Source organism: Pogona vitticeps, chromosome 11 (assembly GCF_051106095.1).
Source record: "Pogona vitticeps strain Pit_001003342236 chromosome 11, PviZW2.1, whole genome shotgun sequence".
Lineage (NCBI taxonomy): Eukaryota > Metazoa > Chordata > Lepidosauria > Squamata > Agamidae > Pogona > Pogona vitticeps.
The window spans coordinates 18,606,830-18,626,780 of NC_135793.1; the positions used below are offsets into that span (position 1 = coordinate 18,606,830).

At 45.0% G+C, this 19,951-nt stretch overlaps 1 protein-coding gene across 6 annotated transcripts in view; it reads left to right on the forward strand.

Moving 5' to 3' along the window:
* The window catches only part of SEPTIN6 (septin 6), a 54,742-nt gene that overhangs the window by 24,011 nt on the left and 10,780 nt on the right, over nucleotides 1-19,951 (forward strand). For 4 of the 6 annotated variants that reach the window (XM_078380579.1, XM_078380581.1, XM_078380580.1 and 1 more), the window contains exons 3-9: nucleotides 564-759; nucleotides 2,412-2,598; nucleotides 3,179-3,340; nucleotides 6,842-6,938; nucleotides 9,177-9,345; nucleotides 10,796-10,928; nucleotides 12,656-12,846. In XM_078380579.1, coding sequence (XP_078236705.1) covers nucleotides 564-759; nucleotides 2,412-2,598; nucleotides 3,179-3,340; nucleotides 6,842-6,938; nucleotides 9,177-9,345; nucleotides 10,796-10,928; nucleotides 12,656-12,846 — 1,135 coding nt within the window. Of the gene's footprint in view, nucleotides 1-563; nucleotides 760-2,411; nucleotides 2,599-3,178; nucleotides 3,341-6,841; nucleotides 6,939-9,176; nucleotides 9,346-10,795; nucleotides 10,929-12,655; nucleotides 12,847-13,776; nucleotides 13,822-19,951 lie in introns of all 6 variants that reach the window. The other 2 variants (XM_078380583.1, XM_078380582.1) reach the window with 1 other exon arrangement.

Sequence of the window (19,951 nt, forward strand, 5' to 3'; positions counted from 1 at the left end):
GATTGTTACAGGACTTTGCTCTGCCCTGATGCTATTTTCAACTTTTTGTCACATCTTGATTTGCTTTTTGCAGTTTTTTAAAAAAAATTGTATTTGAATTTGCTTCATGTACAAATAAGGAACTGATTTCCTTTTGCCGTGTGATCATATCTGAATGCTCCTCTTTTTGTTGTTGTTGTTGTATTTCACCCCATTAATTGAAACATGTTTACTCCATCTGTCACTATTTGGATGGGGTGGACTACAACTCCCATCAAGAGTACCATCATTATTGATGGCCAAGGACGATGGGAGTGGTAGTGAAAAAAACACCTGAAGGGCCCCAGATTGGAGAAATTGAGCCTGTTTGTATCCAGTTTGTGGGCTTCGTAGAGGGCAACTGTTTACTCACCGTGAAAATCAAATGGTAGACGGAGCAGATCTTTGACTGCTCCTATGTTCTTTAAAGCAGCCAAAGACACGAAATAAGAAGCTGGTTATTTTTAACATCTTGTAAACTGTTTTGGTTTGTTTTTCTTCCCTTTTAAAAAAATTTATATCTTATCTATATTTTGCCCTTGAAGGGGAAACTGGACTTGGGAAATCAACGCTGATGGACACTCTTTTCAATACCAAGTTTGAAGGCGAGCCAGCGTCTCATTCGCAGCCCGGAGTTCAGCTGAAATCCAGTACTTATGACCTCCAGGAAAGCAACGTCCACCTGAAACTGACCATTGTCAGCACAGTGGGCTTTGGGGATCAGATTAACAAAGAAGACAGGTAAGTGTGCGGCTGTTCCTGACCAAATGAAGATTAGGATTCTCCTCCTTCCCACCAACTCTAGGTTGTTTCAACCCCAAAGTCCGTTCTAAGAACACAAGTCCTGTCTGTCTTAAGGAAAAGGTAGGGCTAGAAAATGGGTCCATCTAGCACAGTATAGTCTCTTAGTACTCCTGCACCTTAGGCTGGATTATTTCCCATCACGCGCTGCTAGATCTGGAGATTCTAGGGACTGATCATAAGGTTTTCCTTGTGCAAATCATGTTGTGTACTGCTCCAAGGTCCTCTCGAGGTGGGACTGAATCCTGATAGTAGGGCCACAGGCTATGTATGCTAAACTAGGTTTAATCCCTCACTTTTCAAACTGAAAGGCTGCAAGGATGGATGATGGCTTTATTTGTAACTTATAGCAGGGGTCCCCAACCCCCAGTCCAGGGCCCAGTACCGGGTTGTGGCCTTAGCAGGACTGGGCTGCAGAGACAGATCTCCCACCCCCCCACACAGACACGCCCCTCCCATGCACGCACAGATGCACGCAACGCACGCTAAAGCAGTCCACAGTATCAAAAAGGTTGGATACCACAGACCTATGGTATAGCAGAGCCCCAAGACTTCTTGAGAATATGGGATTATTATATCAACCGCTAACCCCCTCAGGATCCTTGTGTCCCTTTGAACTTGGCCGCACTGCTCACAGTAGCTGGGAGAGAAATTACTTTCCCCTGGAACCGTTACACCATTGTGACCTATCCCTGGTCTAATGCAAATTATTGGAGAATGCTTTGGTCCCAAACGGGCAATTAAGAGCAGTTCAATTTACAGACGACATGTTTCTTAAGTGTTGGCATGTTCTAGTCCAGCTGCCTGCGTTTTAGGTGAGTGTTGCTTAACCAGGGCAGGATGTTGTGATGGACCTTGGTATTCTCAGGAGGAGAAATCCGTCTCCTCTCCACTGTCTATGAACTTGAAAAGCTGATGCGAGGCAACGTGGGCTGGAAGCCCCAATCATCTCACGGAGATGGCTCCCTGTGTTCAGTCGCCCGTGCAAATGATCTGCTTTTTTGAATGGTCCAGTGCTGAAGAGGGGAATCTGCACAAGGCCACAGCTTGCTATATTGTTCTTCCGATATTGAATTTGGATCTTGGGCTAAAAGAGGTCTTCCTCCTTGGGTGCTAAGATAGCCTTCTGTCCTCAAACGAGGTGGAGGAAGATGATGTCCCATCACTTCTATTGAAGTTATATTTCAGCTTCAAGTCTGGTCAATTTCTGTAGGTGGAGTGGGACAGGGCCGTGCAAAGAGAATTGTGTCTTGGGCCAGCACTGATGATCAGCAGGATTTTAACTCATCGGCCACCTGCATTCTTGGGAATTGCATGGAAATTACTCAGCATTTCTAGGAATACAGATGTTTGCTCTTGGGGTGGTTGTGGTCAATTGTGTCCCCAAGTTTGTTCATTTGGTGCAAATATGTGAGCAAAAGATAGACCGTGGCGGGGGGGGGGAGAGAGCACGGCTGACTATTTGTGGATGTTTTTGTGTTGTTCTCATGGATGGTTCCTGTGACCTTGGCTTCTTTTACGTTGGAAAAGCATGTTGTATATTTTGCAAGATGTTCCATGTTCCCTCCCCCTCCTTGTCCTTTTCAATAAAGCTATAAGCCCATCGTAGAATTCATCGACACCCAGTTTGAAGCTTATCTGCAAGAGGAATTGAAAATCAAGCGAGTGTTGCATAACTACCATGATTCCCGGATCCATGCCTGCTTGTACTTCATCGCCCCCACAGGCCACTCGTTGAAATCCCTGGATTTGGTAACAATGAAGAAGCTTGACAGCAAGGTAGGAGTTATGTGGGGAGGTGTTACTTGGTTGCTATTCTTGATTCCGCGGCTCCATGTGTGAAGACGTCAAGGATGACTTTTCATGCTCCCTCTTCTGCCTCCTGTCTCGGGAGAGATGGCTGGTAGCCTCAGGACTAGAGCCCTTGCTTGCAATGCACTAAGTCCGAGGCTCAGCCCATCACATCTCCTCCTAAAACAGTGTTAAGTAGCAGCAGGCGTGAAAAGACCCTTCCTTGCGTGAGAGCTTGGAAAGCTTTTTCTAGTCTTGACAACACCGGGCTAAACTGAGCAAAGCAATAAAGTAGTGAAAGACTTGTGGCTTCAGTGTCAGTGAGGCGATATATCCGCTTCAGGTTTTAGTCCGACATGACGAGAGTTCTGCAAGATGCAGAACCTTTTGTGGGGATAGGGAGCAGCATCGCGGGTTGGTTCTGTACAGGATGGACTAAAACCCGAGGTGGATTCTGTGACCTGCTGGCCCTGGAGCTGCGAGCCACCACTTAAAACCTAGTAAAGCTTTGAATATCTAATCCCCCAGCCCAGCCCACATCTCTTCTTCCTTCTTCATTTCCCTGCAGGTGAACATCATTCCTATTATTGCCAAGTCGGATGCCATTTCCAAGAGTGAGCTGACGAAATTCAAAATCAAGATCACAAGTGAGCTTGTCAGCAACGGGGTGCAAATTTATCAGTTTCCCACAGATGATGAATCCGTGGCAGAAATAAACGGAACGATGAATGTAAGCAACCGAGGAAGAAAAAAGCACAGCAATACGATGGCTTACTTTGTGAAATAGTTTTCTCTTTTATATAAGGAAAATGGGGTGAAGGCGACATAGCTTTGTGAGATTACCAGGGTAGTCCAGCTGGGGACGAGCAACTTGCGGTTTTTCCGTATGTTGTTGGACTGCAATGCCCATCATCCCTGACCAGTATTGAAGGATCATGGGAACTGTACTCCAGCAGCATCCAGAGGGCCACAATTGCCCACATCTGATCTAATCAAAAGATTCTGAGGACTTTAAAAGCACAATATAAAGGGTGCTGTTTTTATTTTTAAAAAGAAGACGAAAGGTGTGTTTTATTCAAGTCCACTCAGTGTCACTCAGTTAAGAGTAATGTTATGTAGTGAAATGGATTTTTTTTTCATGAGACAATCTAACTGAATTGTAGTTTGTAAATTCTTGACTTCAGGTTGGCAAATGAGTTGTCTTTACTTTCCTAAGCATTATCTCTATCCAGTGAGCTATTGCCTCCAGACTGAAACAAACAAAATAGAAGACAAGATACAGTCACAAGTTACCATATTTTTCATTCCATAAGATGCACTCCCCCCCAAAAAATGTGGGGGGGAAGTGTGTGCGTCTTATGAAGCGAATATTGTACCCAAAGGGAATCCAAAGGGCCCTGTGGGGGTGGGGGTGGGGGGGAGCTCAGAAGGGTCCTGGAACACACACTAGGACCCTTTGGAAGCTCCCCCAGCCCCCCCCCACGGGGCCAGTGGCGATGAAGAGTCCCGGAAGGTGATGATTTCACCCCCTCTGGCCCCGCGGGGGGGGCAGGGTGAGCTTCCAAAGGGTCCTGGAATGCACTCTCGGACCCCACCTTCACCCCCACTGGCTCAGCAGGCCGAAATTCCCAGATTATTTTTTTCCTGTTTTCTTCCCCTAAAAATTTGGTGCGTCTTATGGAGCGAAAAAATACGGTACTTTCTTATTTACAATTATCAGCTATGAAGCTTAGACCACAGATCCTAAGCCTCCGCAAGATCTCCCTAAAACCACCTTTATAACATTCAACTATGAAGACCAGAAGCTTGCCCTGTGGCTCTCCATACTGAGTGGGGTTTTTTTCTTTTTGCAAAAACAGCTGAAATGTTGATTTTGAAAGCCCTTTAAAACAAGTCTCAGCCTACCTTTGCACCGTTTAACCCCAGCAAATATGAATTTTTCAAAACTGGTATTTTTCACCAGTCTTAGGAGGAGGTTCTCTCAACTTTCCCATCTTTCCCTTGCCCTTCCCCCAAGTTTGCCACCCTCTCCTTTACACACAGACATTTAACTTTATAGCAGATATGCAAACGGTAGGCTGAACTGAAGAACTAGTGAAGTGCCCCCCAGTCCTGCCCACACAAAGTGTCTCCCTGAAATGGCACAGGGATAATTGAATTAGAAGAGCAGTGTGTATCTGCAGCTTTATCATCGTAATGCTTTGTGACACAGGTGTGTAGCGAAGCACAAGATTCAGCAGACTCTACCCCACCCCCCGCCCTTAAGGCCACTTTTTCCTACCGCACGCATTTTCTCTGCCTTTCAAAGGAGTTGTTTTCTGGCAGCCATCTTTGGCTCTTCTTAGTTGTGGAGTGCTGTATGAAATACATTTCTTATTCATTTCCTGTCGGGTGGAGGCATGCCTTTATGTGATGTTTTCTCATGGGTTAGAAAGACATTTTATTTCTGTGTGCCGTGCTTTGCTTTTCTCAAGCCTAGAAATGTGATCCAAGCATTGCTGGGTGGTGAAGGGTGATGATATATTTTTTTTCAGGGGTTTTTTTTAACCATAAATACAATTTTGCCTTAAATGGAAAAGATCTGTTGCCAGCCAGGCTGGAGTGACGTTGTTGGAAGTGCTGTAACATGTGACAAGTCCAAGGCAAAAACATGCATAGGGATTTCTTGCATTTAGGGCTCGGGTGATTTAAGTTCAGAAGGTGTGGCACCCCTTTTGGTCCGGCCTCAAACTGGAATGGGGTGCTCACCCAAGGAGAAAACCACACCATGCCTTATGCGCAAGACGGCATGGCATAATAGCTAAGGGAGTAAACTGCACACCCATAAGTGCTGATTCACATCAGGAACTTGTAGGCAAGCCTGATTCTCTCAGCTTTCAGCCGCCTAGAGTGGTCTTAACCGACCAGATAGGTGGGATATAAATAAAATAAATAAATAAAATCATTCTGCACCCATGGCATAAGCAGTTAACACTTACCTACATGGCAGGGTTAGCCTGAGAATTAAAGAAGGATTAACATTAAGTGCTCTGAAAACCATATACACTTATATGTCTAACTGGTGAAGTGCCTGATGTCTGTACAGTCGTGCCTCGCTTAACGACGTTAATTCGTTCCAGCGAAATCGCTGTAGAGCAAAAACGTCGTAAAGCGAAATTAAAAAACCCATTGAAACGCATTAAAACCTGGTTAATGCGTTCCAATGGGCTAAAAACTCACCGTCCAGTGATAATCCTCCATACAGCGTCCATTTTCGGTGCCTGCATAGCGAGGAATCTGTCCCTAAGCACAGCAGGGAGCCATTTTGAGCACCCGACGGCCATTTTGAAAACCCGACAATCAGCTATTTTGGCCATCGTAATGCGAAGAATTGGTTCTCAAAGCAGGGAACCGATCTGCGCAAAGCGAAAAAATCTCATTTAGACCGTCGTGCGATCGCAAAAACATCATTGTGAAGCGGGTTCGTCGTAATGCGGGATAATCGTTAAGCGGGGCACGACTGTACTCATTGAGATGCTTCATAGCTCCTGCTGCATCTTCCTGTCACCAATTCTCAGAAAAAGATGATCCCATGATCTCATTTTTATTGGTATAAAAATGATTTTTATTGGTATAAAAATGATCTCCAATGAAACAACATTTCCTTTCAGAACTCCGTCTGGACCCTCAAATGCCATGGGCATAACACCTTTCTCTTCATTTTGATTTTATTTTATTTTTACCCCGGATTTTCTCTTTCGCCTGAACCCTTTTATGGAGAAAAGTGGGGGTAAAAATATTTTAAATAAATACTGTAATAATAAATGAATACATTTTGTAACTACAGCTGTGTACTTATAACTGGAACAATTATAATTTTTCACCCATTTACTTTTATATCGCCTCCAGTTCTCCTTTGTTTTTCTCTGTGCTGATTCTGACTTTATAAGCCACTCAAGGTGACAGGAATTATCTTTGTTACGTGCTGTGCCTCGAGATGGTTATATACATTAAATCAACAATGCATTTTGGTTTGTGTGTTTTTAAATGATTAAACATCTTCATTTAAAAAAACCCTCCTGATCAGTCATGGGTGAGCACTAGGAAGAATCAGAGGGTCAGGAACGAGCTAGCTCTTTTTTGCCTTATCGGTATTGCAGAACACTTCTAACATCTAGGAGAAATGCTGCACAAATGCTATATTTGGTGATTAATTAAAGGTGCCCTCCTTTCCTCTCTTGCTGTATTTTAGGCCCATTTACCTTTTGCTGTGATAGGGAGCACAGAAGAAGTTAAGATAGGGAATAAAATGATGAAGACACGTCAGTATCCATGGGGAACAGTACAGGGTAAGTGATAAAGCTGGCTGTGGAGTCGTATTTTCACTCAACCTATAGAGCTCTAAATGGGCCCAAACTGTTTCAAGGACCACCTCTCTCTTTATGAGCCTTGGGTAGCGTTAAGATCACCGGGAGAGGCCTTTCTCTCAGTCTCTCCAGTCTCACAGGCATGGTTGGTGGGGGCACGGGAGAAGGCTTCCTCTTTGGCTGCTCCCAGACTCTGGAACTCCCTTCCACAGGAGGCCAAGTTGGCCCCATCTTTACTGTCCTTCAAGCAGGCAAAGACCTTTCTCTCCAAGTAAACCTTTCCTGAGTGACTGCCTGCTGGAACAAGGTTTATAAATGGATTGTTGTGGCTTTCTGCTCTGAATGTGTTTGGTGTTGCTTATGGCTTTTGTGTGGTATTTGATTCTTTTTAGTATTTGCGTACTCATTGCTGTTAGCTTTAGATCGAATCCACGCGACGGAGTGAGTGCCTGTCGCTTGTCCCAGCTCCTCGCCAACCTAGCGGTTCAAAAGCATGCAAATGCAAGTAGACCAATAGGGACCACCTCGGTGGGAAGGTAACAGCATTCCGTGTCTAAGTCGCACTGGCCACGTGACCACGGAAGATTGTCTTTTGACAAAACGCTGGCTCCATGGCTTGGAAACGGGATGAGCACCGCCCCCTCGAGTCAAACACGACTGGACAAAAATTGTCAAGGGGAACCTTTACCTTTACCTTTTTAAGGTTGTAAGCCACCTTGGGTCCTTTTTAGGGAGGAAAGCAGGAAATGAATGAATGAATGAATGAATGAATGAATGAATGAATGAATGAATGAATGAATGGAATTTGACCTCCTGGATGACAGTGGAAGTACAAGGTAGACGTCTTTGTTCCCTACCATATTCTCTGGGCCTTGCCTGATAGAAAGTGAAAAAGGCAAGACTGACATACTTCTAGGACATCTTGTGAAATCTGAAATTGGTCACTGGCCATGATTCCTTAGGAGTAGCATTGCCTTATACCCCTTGCAACCCTAGAGTCAAATGTTTGTACAGTGGTGCCTCGCTATACAGTTACCCCGCATGACAGTTTTTTCGCTAGACATTGGCTTTTTGCGATAGCTATAGCGATTTGCAAAACAGTGATTCCTATGGGGGAATTTCGCTGGACCATGTTTGGTCCTTGCTTCACAAACCAATTTTCGCTAGACAACGATTTTGACAGCTCCCTCCGGCCTCGCAAAATGCATGTTTTCAGGACCTAAGCTTCGCAAGACAGCGATTTAAACAGCTGATTGGCGGTTCGCAAAGCGGCTTTCCTATGGCCGATCTTCCCTAGACAATGACGATTCTTCCCCATTGGAACACATTAAACAGGTTTCAATGCATTCCAGTGGGGAAATGCTTTTCGCTAGACAATGATTTCGCTAAACAGCGATTTCAGTGGAACGGATTATCATTGTCTAGCAAGGCACCACTGTACTGGGAACCATACTTGTTGGCTTGTTGGGAGGAAGGCAGATCTGGCTCAAATGTGTTGTGCTCACCGTATGGAAAGCCCAAGGTTTATCTCAAGCAGCCTCTTGTTATTCCTTGAACTACCATGACGTCATTCCATGGAACTGTTGGGAGGAGATACTTACGATTCATTGCTAGAAAGTGCGGGTGTTGTAGTTGAGTGAGATGCTCCAAAACTCTCTCTAGCACACAATTCTAAGTACCAAACTATCAATCTCAGGATTCTGTAGGATGGAGAGATGGCAATTCAATTAGTGTCCAAGTGCTGTGTAGATAAAGTCTCGGGTCCATCTCTAGCTTGGGTGATTTCTGGCCGAAAGGATATCCACTCCAAAACCAGTGGTAGTTAAGAGTACTTGCCCGTTGTATTCTGAATCTACCCCACCCCCCCAAAAAAGTGGGTTGATCACCCTTGGGTCCCAATTATGTGGGAGCTGATGTCAGTGTTTAATGTGTGTTTGCTGTACTCCGTCATGGGAAATGGATAGAGTTTTCTGATGAAATAAACAGAATATTTCCTGGTGTGTATTGGCGTATTTTAGCCATTACATAATATCCCCTCCTCATTTCCTTTGTCTTCCCACTTTCGTCATTTTCCCATATCTCCTCCTTGTCAAGAAATGAAACACCTTCCCCCCCCCATAACTGAGGGGAAGAACTCTGTGTAACAGTATTGAGAGCCCCCCCACACACATTCAGATGGCCCCTGATTGTCTCCCTCTCTCTGCCCTGTAACCCTTCCAGTGGAAAACGAAGCGCACTGTGACTTTGTGAAGCTGAGAGAAATGTTGATCCGTGTCAACATGGAAGATCTTCGTGAACAGACACACACGCGTCATTATGAGCTGTACCGACGATGTAAACTGGAGGAAATGGGATTTAAGGATACTGACCCAGACAGCAAACCGTTCAGGTATTGTTCAGGAAATTGTCACATTTATGTCCTGGAAAGATCTGGTAGTAAAAGAACAGTTTCTAATAATAAAAGAACACAAGCACTTTCTTTAGTAACTATGGGGTGTTTTTGGTATAATACTTGAATTGTTACATGTATTGTTTGTCTGGACAAATCTCCTGTGCGGACGTTTTGAATTGCAGGAAAGCTGACGCATTTCTGTCTCTGCGTACTGCCTGTCAAAGTTTGTGGTTATGGTTTCAATGAAATGTGAAATAAGGAACTATGGAGTGACATGTAGGTTTTGGGGGGGGGAGTTTAATACCTGCAAATTCCCTTTTTCTTGTCTCCATGGGCCTTGGCCTGCCCCGCCCCATCCCAATTTTCCTACTGTTCAATAGTCTCTTTTCATTTGTATAATCTTAACCCTTTATTTAAAAAAGCACAATGAAAAAAAAATTCCAAGGCCTAAAAACCAATTCATAGTTTGAAACTGAGTAGACCCATTGAATCATTGTGATTTACATAAGATTTCACATACCACTGAGTGATTGATTCAGTGGCCAAAACTATTTTATACAGCTATATAAAATAAAATCAAATGTTAAAAGAACTCCATTCTGTGCTGTGTTATTTATTCAGGTTAAGGGTGTGGCACTTGTAATGATTTTGCCTGAATCCAGTTGCTAATCCCAGCTAGAGAAAACACATTGGCCAAAATCTTGTTGCTTAAAGTAGTAAATCATATTGAAGTAGGCTTATTGAACCAATGGGGATGGAGAGAGTCAATTCTTTTGTACATTCCATTGATTCAGCCTAGTCAATCACATTTAGAGCAGGCCTACTTGAATGAACGGAACTTATGGAAGAGTCAGCTAACTAGACCCCCTTGATTCAGTGTGCCTATTCTAGAACCATTTACTACATTAAGCCACAGGATATTGTCCAACATATATGCTCTAGCTGGAATTAGCAATTGGATTCAGCCAAAACTATTGTAACTGCTGTGCCATTGACGCAAATCTATAACACAGAACTCTGAGCACAGAATTGAATTCTCTTAATGATTGATTTTATTTTATATAGCTATAAGTATGGGTTTAAGCAGATGCAGATATATAGTGTCAACCTCATGTAACAAGTTGTAGGCTGTAGTCTTCCTGTTCAACTTCAAGGTTTAGAAATCTGTAACATTTATTTTTAATTAACAACATGGTACCTAGCAAACAGAGGCCCAGTGCTGCATAGATTCGCCTAGGTGCTTTGGGTCCTTCTAAGGGGAAAGGTGGAGTAAAATATATTTTAAATAAATAAATAAAATAATAGGCAGGACAATGTTGATTTGCAAACTCTCAAAATGTTAAGACACCTTGAAATGTCCCCTTACTGACGGCCCCTCCTTCGCGCTTCCCCAGTGCTGAAATATTGCTTCATTGCCCCCCCTCCTCGATACCCTTTTTCACCATAGCTTACAAGAAACCTATGAGGCGAAAAGGAACGAATTCTTGGGAGAGCTGCAGAAAAAGGAAGAGGAGATGCGGCAAATGTTCGTCCAGAGAGTAAAGGAGAAAGAAGCGGAACTGAAAGAGGCTGAAAAAGAGGTGAAGGCGTCGTTTCTCGGTTGAACTCTCAGCTCTCGGATAAAGGATGTGTGTTTTATACTCGTTGCATGTTACAGAAGAGCATGGGTCGAGATGATTTTGAAAAAGAAGGCTATGAAATCCGAGACCAAACCTTTCTTACCAAATTTGAGCCCCATGTCGGAGCCCCTATTCAAAACAAACTTTTTCCCCTTAAAAAAAGGGGGGGAGGAGATGGGTGGCTTCCAATGAGTCCAAATTAGATGGGGGTATTCGTACTCATATACAAATTTGAATGTCCCCATGAATGTCCCCTGGGGCTGGACCATCCATTCACATGTCTGGCGGCAGTGACAGCCCCGCTTATCAGAAGCGCCGCTCTCTTCGCGCTCAGCTGGCCACTCGGCAGCCTTGCAGGGAGACCCGTCCTCCCTCCCCCTGCCTGGAGTGGCTAACCGAGCAGGAAGAGAGCGAGGCTCCAGCATGATTGGAAGGATGAGTGGGGCCGCTGCCACCAGCGAATGTGTGAGTGGACGGTCCGGCCCTAGGGGCCAGACCCTTATTGTGTCCAGCTGCGCGGGGATATTCGTATACAAATACCCCCATCTCTAGTCCAAATCATTGGGGGGGGGGGAACCTGAGTCGAGTCAACAGTGCGACTTGAGTCCAGCTTGACTGTGGGTCTCACAACTAGAGTCCCTTCCCTGCTAACTGGTACCAAAGCTCATTATGAAACTAGCATTTGCATCTATGAGTTCACCTTTGCACCAAGGCAGCCCTACTTTTCTGTACAACTTCTGTACAGCCCTACTTTTCTTGTGAGTGACCAATATTTTAGGAATCTTTGCAAAGCAGATAGCTGGGAGGCTGTCCCTCTCTCGAAATACTTTCAGCAATCTCTTGTCTGGTTTGCATGGGGACAATTATGCAAAGAGCAGTAATGAATCGGTGGCAGAATTAGAAAAAGATACATTTAAGGAACGACAAATTACAGCGGTGGGGAGAATTTCTGCGTGCAAGCTCTTAGGGAAATGATGCTTTACAAAAAGAGAACATCATACTTTTGTAACATACACATAATAAACAGGTTGCTGCCTTTCTATAACCTTACCCCTGTGGTTTTCCAACTTCCTTATTTAGGAAATCTTTTTCACTTTGTCTTTTTTTCCCCAATTCAGAACTCTTGCACATCCTGCAGAGGATCTGGGGGCAAATTCCTGGGTGTGCAATCATATCACAAAAAGAGGTAGATGCAGAATTACTGACATACTGTAGGCTGTTTGCAACGTTTGCAAACACTGAGACTAGCTCTCTTGCATTCTCCTGTGGTTGCATGTTCTGCAGAGACACAGATTGTGGCAGACGTGGCCACCAGGGTAGACCTCCTCTTTAAAACCATAGCACTGGAAGGAAATTAAAGGGTCATCCAGTCCGCAGATGGGCAACTTTGGCTAGCCAGCCTGCAACAACCTGCAACTAATGACTGTGAAGTTGCACTCCAACAGCATCTGGAAGCCCCATTGCTCACTTCTGATTGAGCTCAGGGCAGAATGCACCTATAGCCTTGCTCAAAGGTGGTCGTCCAACATGGATCCCGCAGGATGACCATCTTTGAGTCCCTGATGAGTTTCTAAGAAACTCGTTTCCACTGAAACACAGACTTGAAAATAGGTGCCTCAAGGCAAGCATATACCCTTCCGCACTTTCTTGCCCATGTCTCTATTTTTTACTTTGCGCTCCTGTTCCAGTTGCATGAGAAGTTTGATAAGCTGAAGAAGCTGCATCAAGATGAGAAGAAGAAGCTGGAGGACAAGAAGAAAACCCTGGACGACGAAGTCAACGCATTTAAGCAGCGGAAGACAGCGGCTGAACTGCTCCAGTCGCAGGCCCAACAGGCGGGAGGATCGCAAACTCTGAAAAGGGACAAAGAGAGAAAAAAGTAAGTTGGTTTTGCTGGGTGGAAAGATGCCCTGTGGGTTTTCCCTTGTCATTGCTATCCCCTTTATTCCCCGCGTGGGTGCAAAAGAAAGCCCACTTTGCCTGTACAGGCAGTGATTTGAAATGACCCGAGAGACCCTTGTGAGCTACCTCAAAACACTGTTAAAGGTTTAACAGAAGTCAATGGACTCTTCTCCCTTTTGGCCCACATCGGCGATCTGTGACCTCGCCAGAATGCAAGATGCAAACAGAATGGAAATCAAAACGATCTGGAACACATTCTTATTTCAGGGAGGCTTTGTGTGAAAGGCTGATAGTCCTTTGATAAAGCAGAAGGTGGGGAAAAATTGAAGCTTTTGGGGTCAAATCTTTGCTTTAGTAAGGCTTTATCTAAAAGGCTATCCTTACGCCAGGGCCTAGTGCTGTAACAATTACCTCAAGTGCCACCCAGGTCAAAACCTCCTGACAAAATTAGCTGTTTTGTACATGACAGCCGCGGTAAAGTGGCTGCTTTAAATTCTTCCACATGGCAATACTTGCCACATCTCTATTGGCTCTGACACGCACTCTTTAAGTTTTCAAGAGCCGTCCTTCATGTAGACCAGTGGTTCTTAACCTTTGTTACTCGGATGCCTTTGAACTGCAACTCCCAGAAACCCCAGTCAGGACAGCTGGTGGAGAAGGCTTCTGGGAGTTGCAGTCCAAAACTCCTGAGTAACCCAAGGTTAAGAACCAGTGATGTAGACCACTATGTGGTTCATGAAACGTTCCGTTTTCTTAGTTGTTCCAAGAAAAAACACATGCTGAAGTCAAGATCTATTTTTTTGGTTTTTGTTTTGGCCTTTTTCTTCCCTTTCACTTTTGTGGTTTTTTTGGTTACACTAAACTGCCTTCATCCTTCTTAGTCCTTACTTGTGTGCTGTTTTTACAGTTAACCCTGCTGTTTGCTGCATGGTGCGTAGCGCACACGGTGCTGGTAAGCTTTCTCTAAATGAAATAGCCATTGCAGTGGGATTCAAAAAGGGTGGTTCTTCTTCGTGGCCTCTGTGAATACACACATATGGGTTTAGTCTGCGCCTGCGCTGACATTCTCGGAGCATTCCAGAGCTAAAAGTAACAATTTTATGGTATGATCCCCCATGAGGCACAAGCTCCTCCCACCCAAGATTCCCCTCAGTTCCTTTTTTCCGCCGTGCTGTGAAGTTCTACAGAGCATAGAGCTATTTCCACAGGGGTTTTTCCCTTAGCTTATTGATCAATTCCCTCTAAATTGGATTCTTTCCCTTCTCAATTATCTAATCTATGATCCCCCGTGAGTTGTTTTCTTTTTTGCTTGCCAGCTACTTGGCTTACCCCCCTCCCCCCACACACACACTTCCAACTGTTTGCTTCTTTCTCCTTTCCCGCCTTTTTCGGCCTACTCATTTTGACTCTCAGGCACATTAATGATTTTCTGCCTGAGTAAGCTACATCTTACCCAGATAGGTGCAGGCCGCAGTAGGGGACCCGACAATGCCAAGGAGTCTTTAAAATCTAAGTCTACATCAACAGAGGAATCCTCGCCAGAGGCTAGCGAATTTGCCTCTGAGGAGACGACGTGCCAACTCTACCTGCACAGACTTCAGGATCGTCTGATAGCCTCTGCTCCAACTGGCCATTCAGTGACTGCGCTACCGTCCAGTCCGGCCGTGGCCCTTTTAGCCCTACATGAGGGCGGGCATTTGACATTCCAGAGTTGGAGCTTAAGTCTCTCTATCTCATGAGGAGAAGAGAGTGAAAAGGAGGCATGTCTCACCACACCCTCTCTATGAGCAACCATGAGAGAGACTGGTGATGGATGATTGTTTCAAGGGGCTTGTTCAAGGGACCCTGCAGGAGTTAGGGCTCTGTCGCCCTGTCCCTTGGAGAAGAAGGGCCTCCTGTTGCCCCGGTCACCTTCCCTGACTGTCAGTGATTCCTCCTGACATGGGAAGCGCCTCTGTGTGTGAGTGCCGCACACCAACCCTCCTTCGTGCGCCTGCTCATGTAGCTGCGACTTCTGGAGGGAACTGCACACCAAGGCTGCAGATGTGCCTGAGACATAAGGTAAGGCCTGGTTTTCCCTTTGGGGATACAATGGGCCTCTTCAGCTCCTGCTGCTAGCCCTGCATGTCAGTGCTTTGCCTGTCTGGGGTAACGCCCTTGGGTGTTTGGTGTATTGGGCCTGATTTATCAGAGGCCTTGTTCACGTGGCTGCTATTTCCAAAACCAGGTGCCGAGGCGAAAGCTTTCTGGCAGTATTTGACAGCCCTAGTTTGCCTCTGAAAGGCCCCAGTTTGCCTCTGCTAGTCGGTGATATTCCTGCCTGGGGTAGCACCTGCTGGTGGCTGTTAATTTGGCACAAAACAGCCCTCTTTATCATTGGGCTCGCTCACAAAGTAGCCTGCGGCCCTGTCTCAGCTGCCAGTGCCCGCATAAGCTCATAAGGAAAGGACTCACAAGGGTCCACCCGAGAACCCTGCCGCTGTCTGGTAAGTCTGGATAATTTTCCTCAGGTAGGTCCTGTCACGCTGACAAGGTTGCGTAGGACCAGTCCCTTTTGTTTGGGATAGGAGCTATAAGCTCTCGGCCACCATCACCATCCCGCTGTACCTGGCATCGTCCTGACCCATGGGCTATGGAGTGCTTTATGCCTCCACATAGGCTTCACAGGTGTAGTGCTCCCTCAAACTCGGTAGCACAATGTTTGCAGCTTTGGCCGAACCTGCTGTTAATCCATTCGGCTTTCTCCGTTCTATACTGTTGAGCCTGTGCTTGGTCAGGCTCGTGCTAGGTCAGTCTTCTCCCCTGTTCATCAGGAGGGTTTTCCTTATTCAGGATTGGGACTTACATGAGCCACGGGGGGGGGTGGTGGAAGAGTTTCCAACCAATCTTCCTATACCCCTCTTGGTTGTCGCAGATGATCATACTCTTTTACTGTTAACAGATGAGGAGTTCTTTAATTGGCGTTGTTACTTGTTTTGGGGTGCCATGTAGCCATTTACTCCTCTGCCATGGGGAATTATCATCACCACTTATGGAGTTTGGTGGTGCCAACCCTGTGGGTAGCTCCTGTGCACCCTTACAATTCAGGCCTCCCACATCACTAGGAGGCACTGTTGCAGGTGCATCACGAGTGCACTGCTGCTCTATATGCCTGAAAACCAGTGTCTAAGCAACTGACAGGTTAGGACCTGCCATTTGTTGGTGTATGGCTTTTTAGCCAGAAAAAAAGTTGTTATTCTTTATAACCTGCTCAGGCTCTAGAAGGCGACACAGTCATTGCGCTGTAACATCTGCAAGAGCCTGAAGATGTTCCCATCCGCCTACGGCATTCCGGGAACATTAAAAGCCTCAACCCCAAAGTTACCAGCCGCCGCCCCTAGACATGTGGGAGGCAGTGCCTTGACTGGCAGAATTGCAGGTAGGACTGCAAAACTGAGCGGTCTTTTTACTTCTCTGTTGTTGACTAATCAATCTGTTTGACTCATTTCTATTATAGCTACCAGCTTTGCCACGATCTTCGATTTATGTTGAATCCATTAGGATCGACCTCAACATGGAGAAGATTTTTGTTCTTGTTTTTTCTCTACCATATCTACACTTCGGCAGGAAAAGATGCTTTCCAAATTCCAATCCATCTCGTGTCGAGGCCCATTATGATCGAGCACGACCGGTCCCGGCTTCGAATTGACTATGTGCCAATTCTGGGCATAAGCTCGGATCTCACCCCTTGAACGAATCTCCATCCAATATGATGTGATCCATTATCATCCTCTGTCACCTTCAGTGTGCTTCTTTTCATTTGCACAGGTCACTTCTCGGTTGACCGCATCCCGTCGATTGGGAATGTAGGAACCGCCTTTTCCAGACCCGGCCATCACTTAGCTGAGCACTTACACTTCAATCACTTCTGCTCCATGTGGCCAACTATCAATCAAGATAGGCGCCTACCTAGAGCAATTATGGTCTAAGATTCTACCTCACTTAGAATCCATTAAAACAGCTTAGAAATTCTCACTCTGAGACCATGACTCTAGCAAAGCAACACAGGATTGCTGCTAGACACGCAAAGAGCTTCAGCTGCTGTCGCATCCTTAGTATCTATAGAAGGCTCGCCTAGTCAGGATCCACTGGCTCATCAAGAAGGCAAAGGACAGAATTGAATGTCTTCCATTACATGGTACCAGTCTCTTCAGTCTTAGACTGGTGACACTAGAAAAAAAATTTTTTTTTACACAGAATAGGAAAACAGCTAAATTATATACAGGCCAACAGCCCTTTCGTCCTTCTTTTGGTTCTACCCATAGTCCATTCAACTATATCTGGAGTTTCAGCCTCCCAGACATTTCAGTTCATAAAAAATGTCACCACATCTCTCAAGGTTACATTATATAATTGTCTTTGTTCCTCTTTGAGTAACGTTAGACTTACTCTTTTGTCTATATCCTCCAGGAAGAGACCTCTGCCTCCTGAACAAACATGCCATATTCCAAGTTCCTACATCTGGCTTATGCAATGGCTTCTACTTCTGTGCTATTATATACATAGAAAGGACAGAGGCATCCGTCCCGTCCTTGGTCTCAGAAATCTTTTCATGTGTATTCTACCGTAGGTTTCAAATTCCACCCTCAACACTATTATCTAATCAGTAATTCCTAAGGTTTCACTACCATTTGATTTTTCAACATCTGGAAGGTCTTTCAGATGGTACAGGGCATCAGTTTGATAATAACCTTCCCCTGCAAAATATGGACATCTACCTGTACTGGTACTATGGCGTATATTTTTCTTAAAAAAAAAAAAAATACTAGCAAACATCTCCCCAGATTTATGACCTCCACGGCTTCAGTGCTAAAGCAATACAAACTCAGCCTCGAACCACTCCAATAGTGGTATCTTTTGCTGTTTGACCAAGTAGAGGATCCCTAATCCAAGTAACTGCAAGTTCGGTTCTGTCACCATTGGGAAGTACCGACCTTCGATGTATTCACTGGGGTCCATACGCCGACTACAGGTTTTATTGCTCCTGTGCAGGTGCGGATGGAAACACTGTCGGGGACATTTTCATATGGCAGTGGACAGGGAATCTGCCATAACTCTTCCCTCCGATACCTTTTATTCTACGGATTTTCCATCACCATAATTCCTAATCAAACATGATCCAAATACCTCTTTGATGACCAAGGTAGTCCTAGTTCGCCTGTCTCAGATCGATATAGACAGACACATGTGAGTTCCCTCTGGTGACTTACCTCCTATCTTTGGAGGGAAGGATGGTCTACCATCCGCATCTATCGGCCATGAACTTGCCAACCTGGAAAATACTCCCACTTTGGCATCAGTGCTCGATCGAGCTTGAAAACCATAAACTCGATGTCGATTTGTAAATAAATGAAATCTTTATTAAATATAATGAAACAAAGAACTACTTTACCAACTTTCTTTGAAACTGTTGCCTATTTGGCTTTCTATTTATGCTTTAAAATGTTATATATCTGCTACTGCTGCCCATTAACCAGATGATTCTGGTACGTAGGACTTTTGTCTCATTCTAGGGTCAAACATCTTTTCACAGGACTCAGTACCACCTGTCCTCCATGTAAACACATTGTTCCTGAGTGGTCTATAGATCATTCTAAATTCACTCATGTGCCCGCCATTCGAGCCCATTTTCTCTTCAAATGCGAAATTACTTACTTTGAACAGCCTTCCTAGTGGCTGTCATATCTGCCAAGGGAACATGGGAAATAGCTGGATTGTGATTCGATCCACCTTTTATTCAATTTTCCTGATAAAGTGACTTCCTACCTTAATGTCTCATTTCTGACCTATTCAACTAGTTTTCATGTTTATCTGTGCTTCATCTTACCATCATTCTTCAGATCACCATCATCTCCTCAAGAGCACATGCTCCACAATAATTATGTAAGACGCTCACCAGCATTTTGTCTGGACACTGCCAGAGCTTCTAAACAGATGACAGGCTCTTTTTATGCTTTCATTCTTTTAATTTCGAAAGTCCAGTTTCATCCTATCCATCTCTAGATCGATGCTCCACACTGTATCTATGGCTTGCCAGTGGTCAGACGAGTCACCGTCTAATCAGCTTTAGCCTCGCTCCATGGAGTGCTGTCTACCTTGGCTGCATCCAGAGTAGAATCGAGATTCTTGACATTACCGTGCAGCAATATGATCCATGCCATCTACCTTTGTGGGGCACTACTGGCTACATGTAGGTACACGCAGTAACACTGGATTTGGCAGAAATGTGTTGGCATCCTTCCTACCGTGACGTCCCACCTGCCAATAAGTAAGCTTGCCAGTCACCCATATGTGTGTATTCACAGAGGCCACGAAGAAGAAAGAAAGGTTACTTACCTGTAACCATGGTTCTTCGAGTGGACCTCTGTGAATTCACACTACCCGCCCATCCTCCCCTCTGTCCGTCACGGGTATCTTATTGTTGTATAACTCTCGTGCCCGGCAGACAAATTGCAGGAACTGAGGGGAATCTTGGGTGGGAGGAGCTTGTGCCTCATGGGGGATCATACCATAAAATTGTTACTTTTAGCTCTGGAATGCTCCGAGAATGTCAGCGCAGGCGCAGACTAAACCCATATGTGTGAATTCACAGAGGTCCACTCGAAGAACCATGGTTACAGGTAAGTAACCTTTCTTTTTCTGCAAAACCAGGCATGGCCAACTCTGGATTTGGGACCTGGCCTCTAGAGTTTGCAACTATGGTACTTCTCCCTCACCCACCCATATACACACACACTTTCTCCATGTAATCTATGTTTTCATTGCCTAGGCTGGCTTACTCAAAGGACAAAATGGTCCCATTTCAAATTTACCCCTGCACAAAGGAAATCATAATTCCTGGAGGCTAATTGCTGCTCATTAACAAGGTGCCGGTTGCATTCCTAACCACATGCCCAGGAATGCAACAAAGACTTCTTTAACGATCATCATCATGATCATCATGTGCTGTCAAGTCAGTTCCGACTTACGGTGACCCTTTTCAGGGTCTCTCAAGGCAGAGAATACTCAGAAGTATTTTACTATTCCCTTTTTCTGGGGGCTCA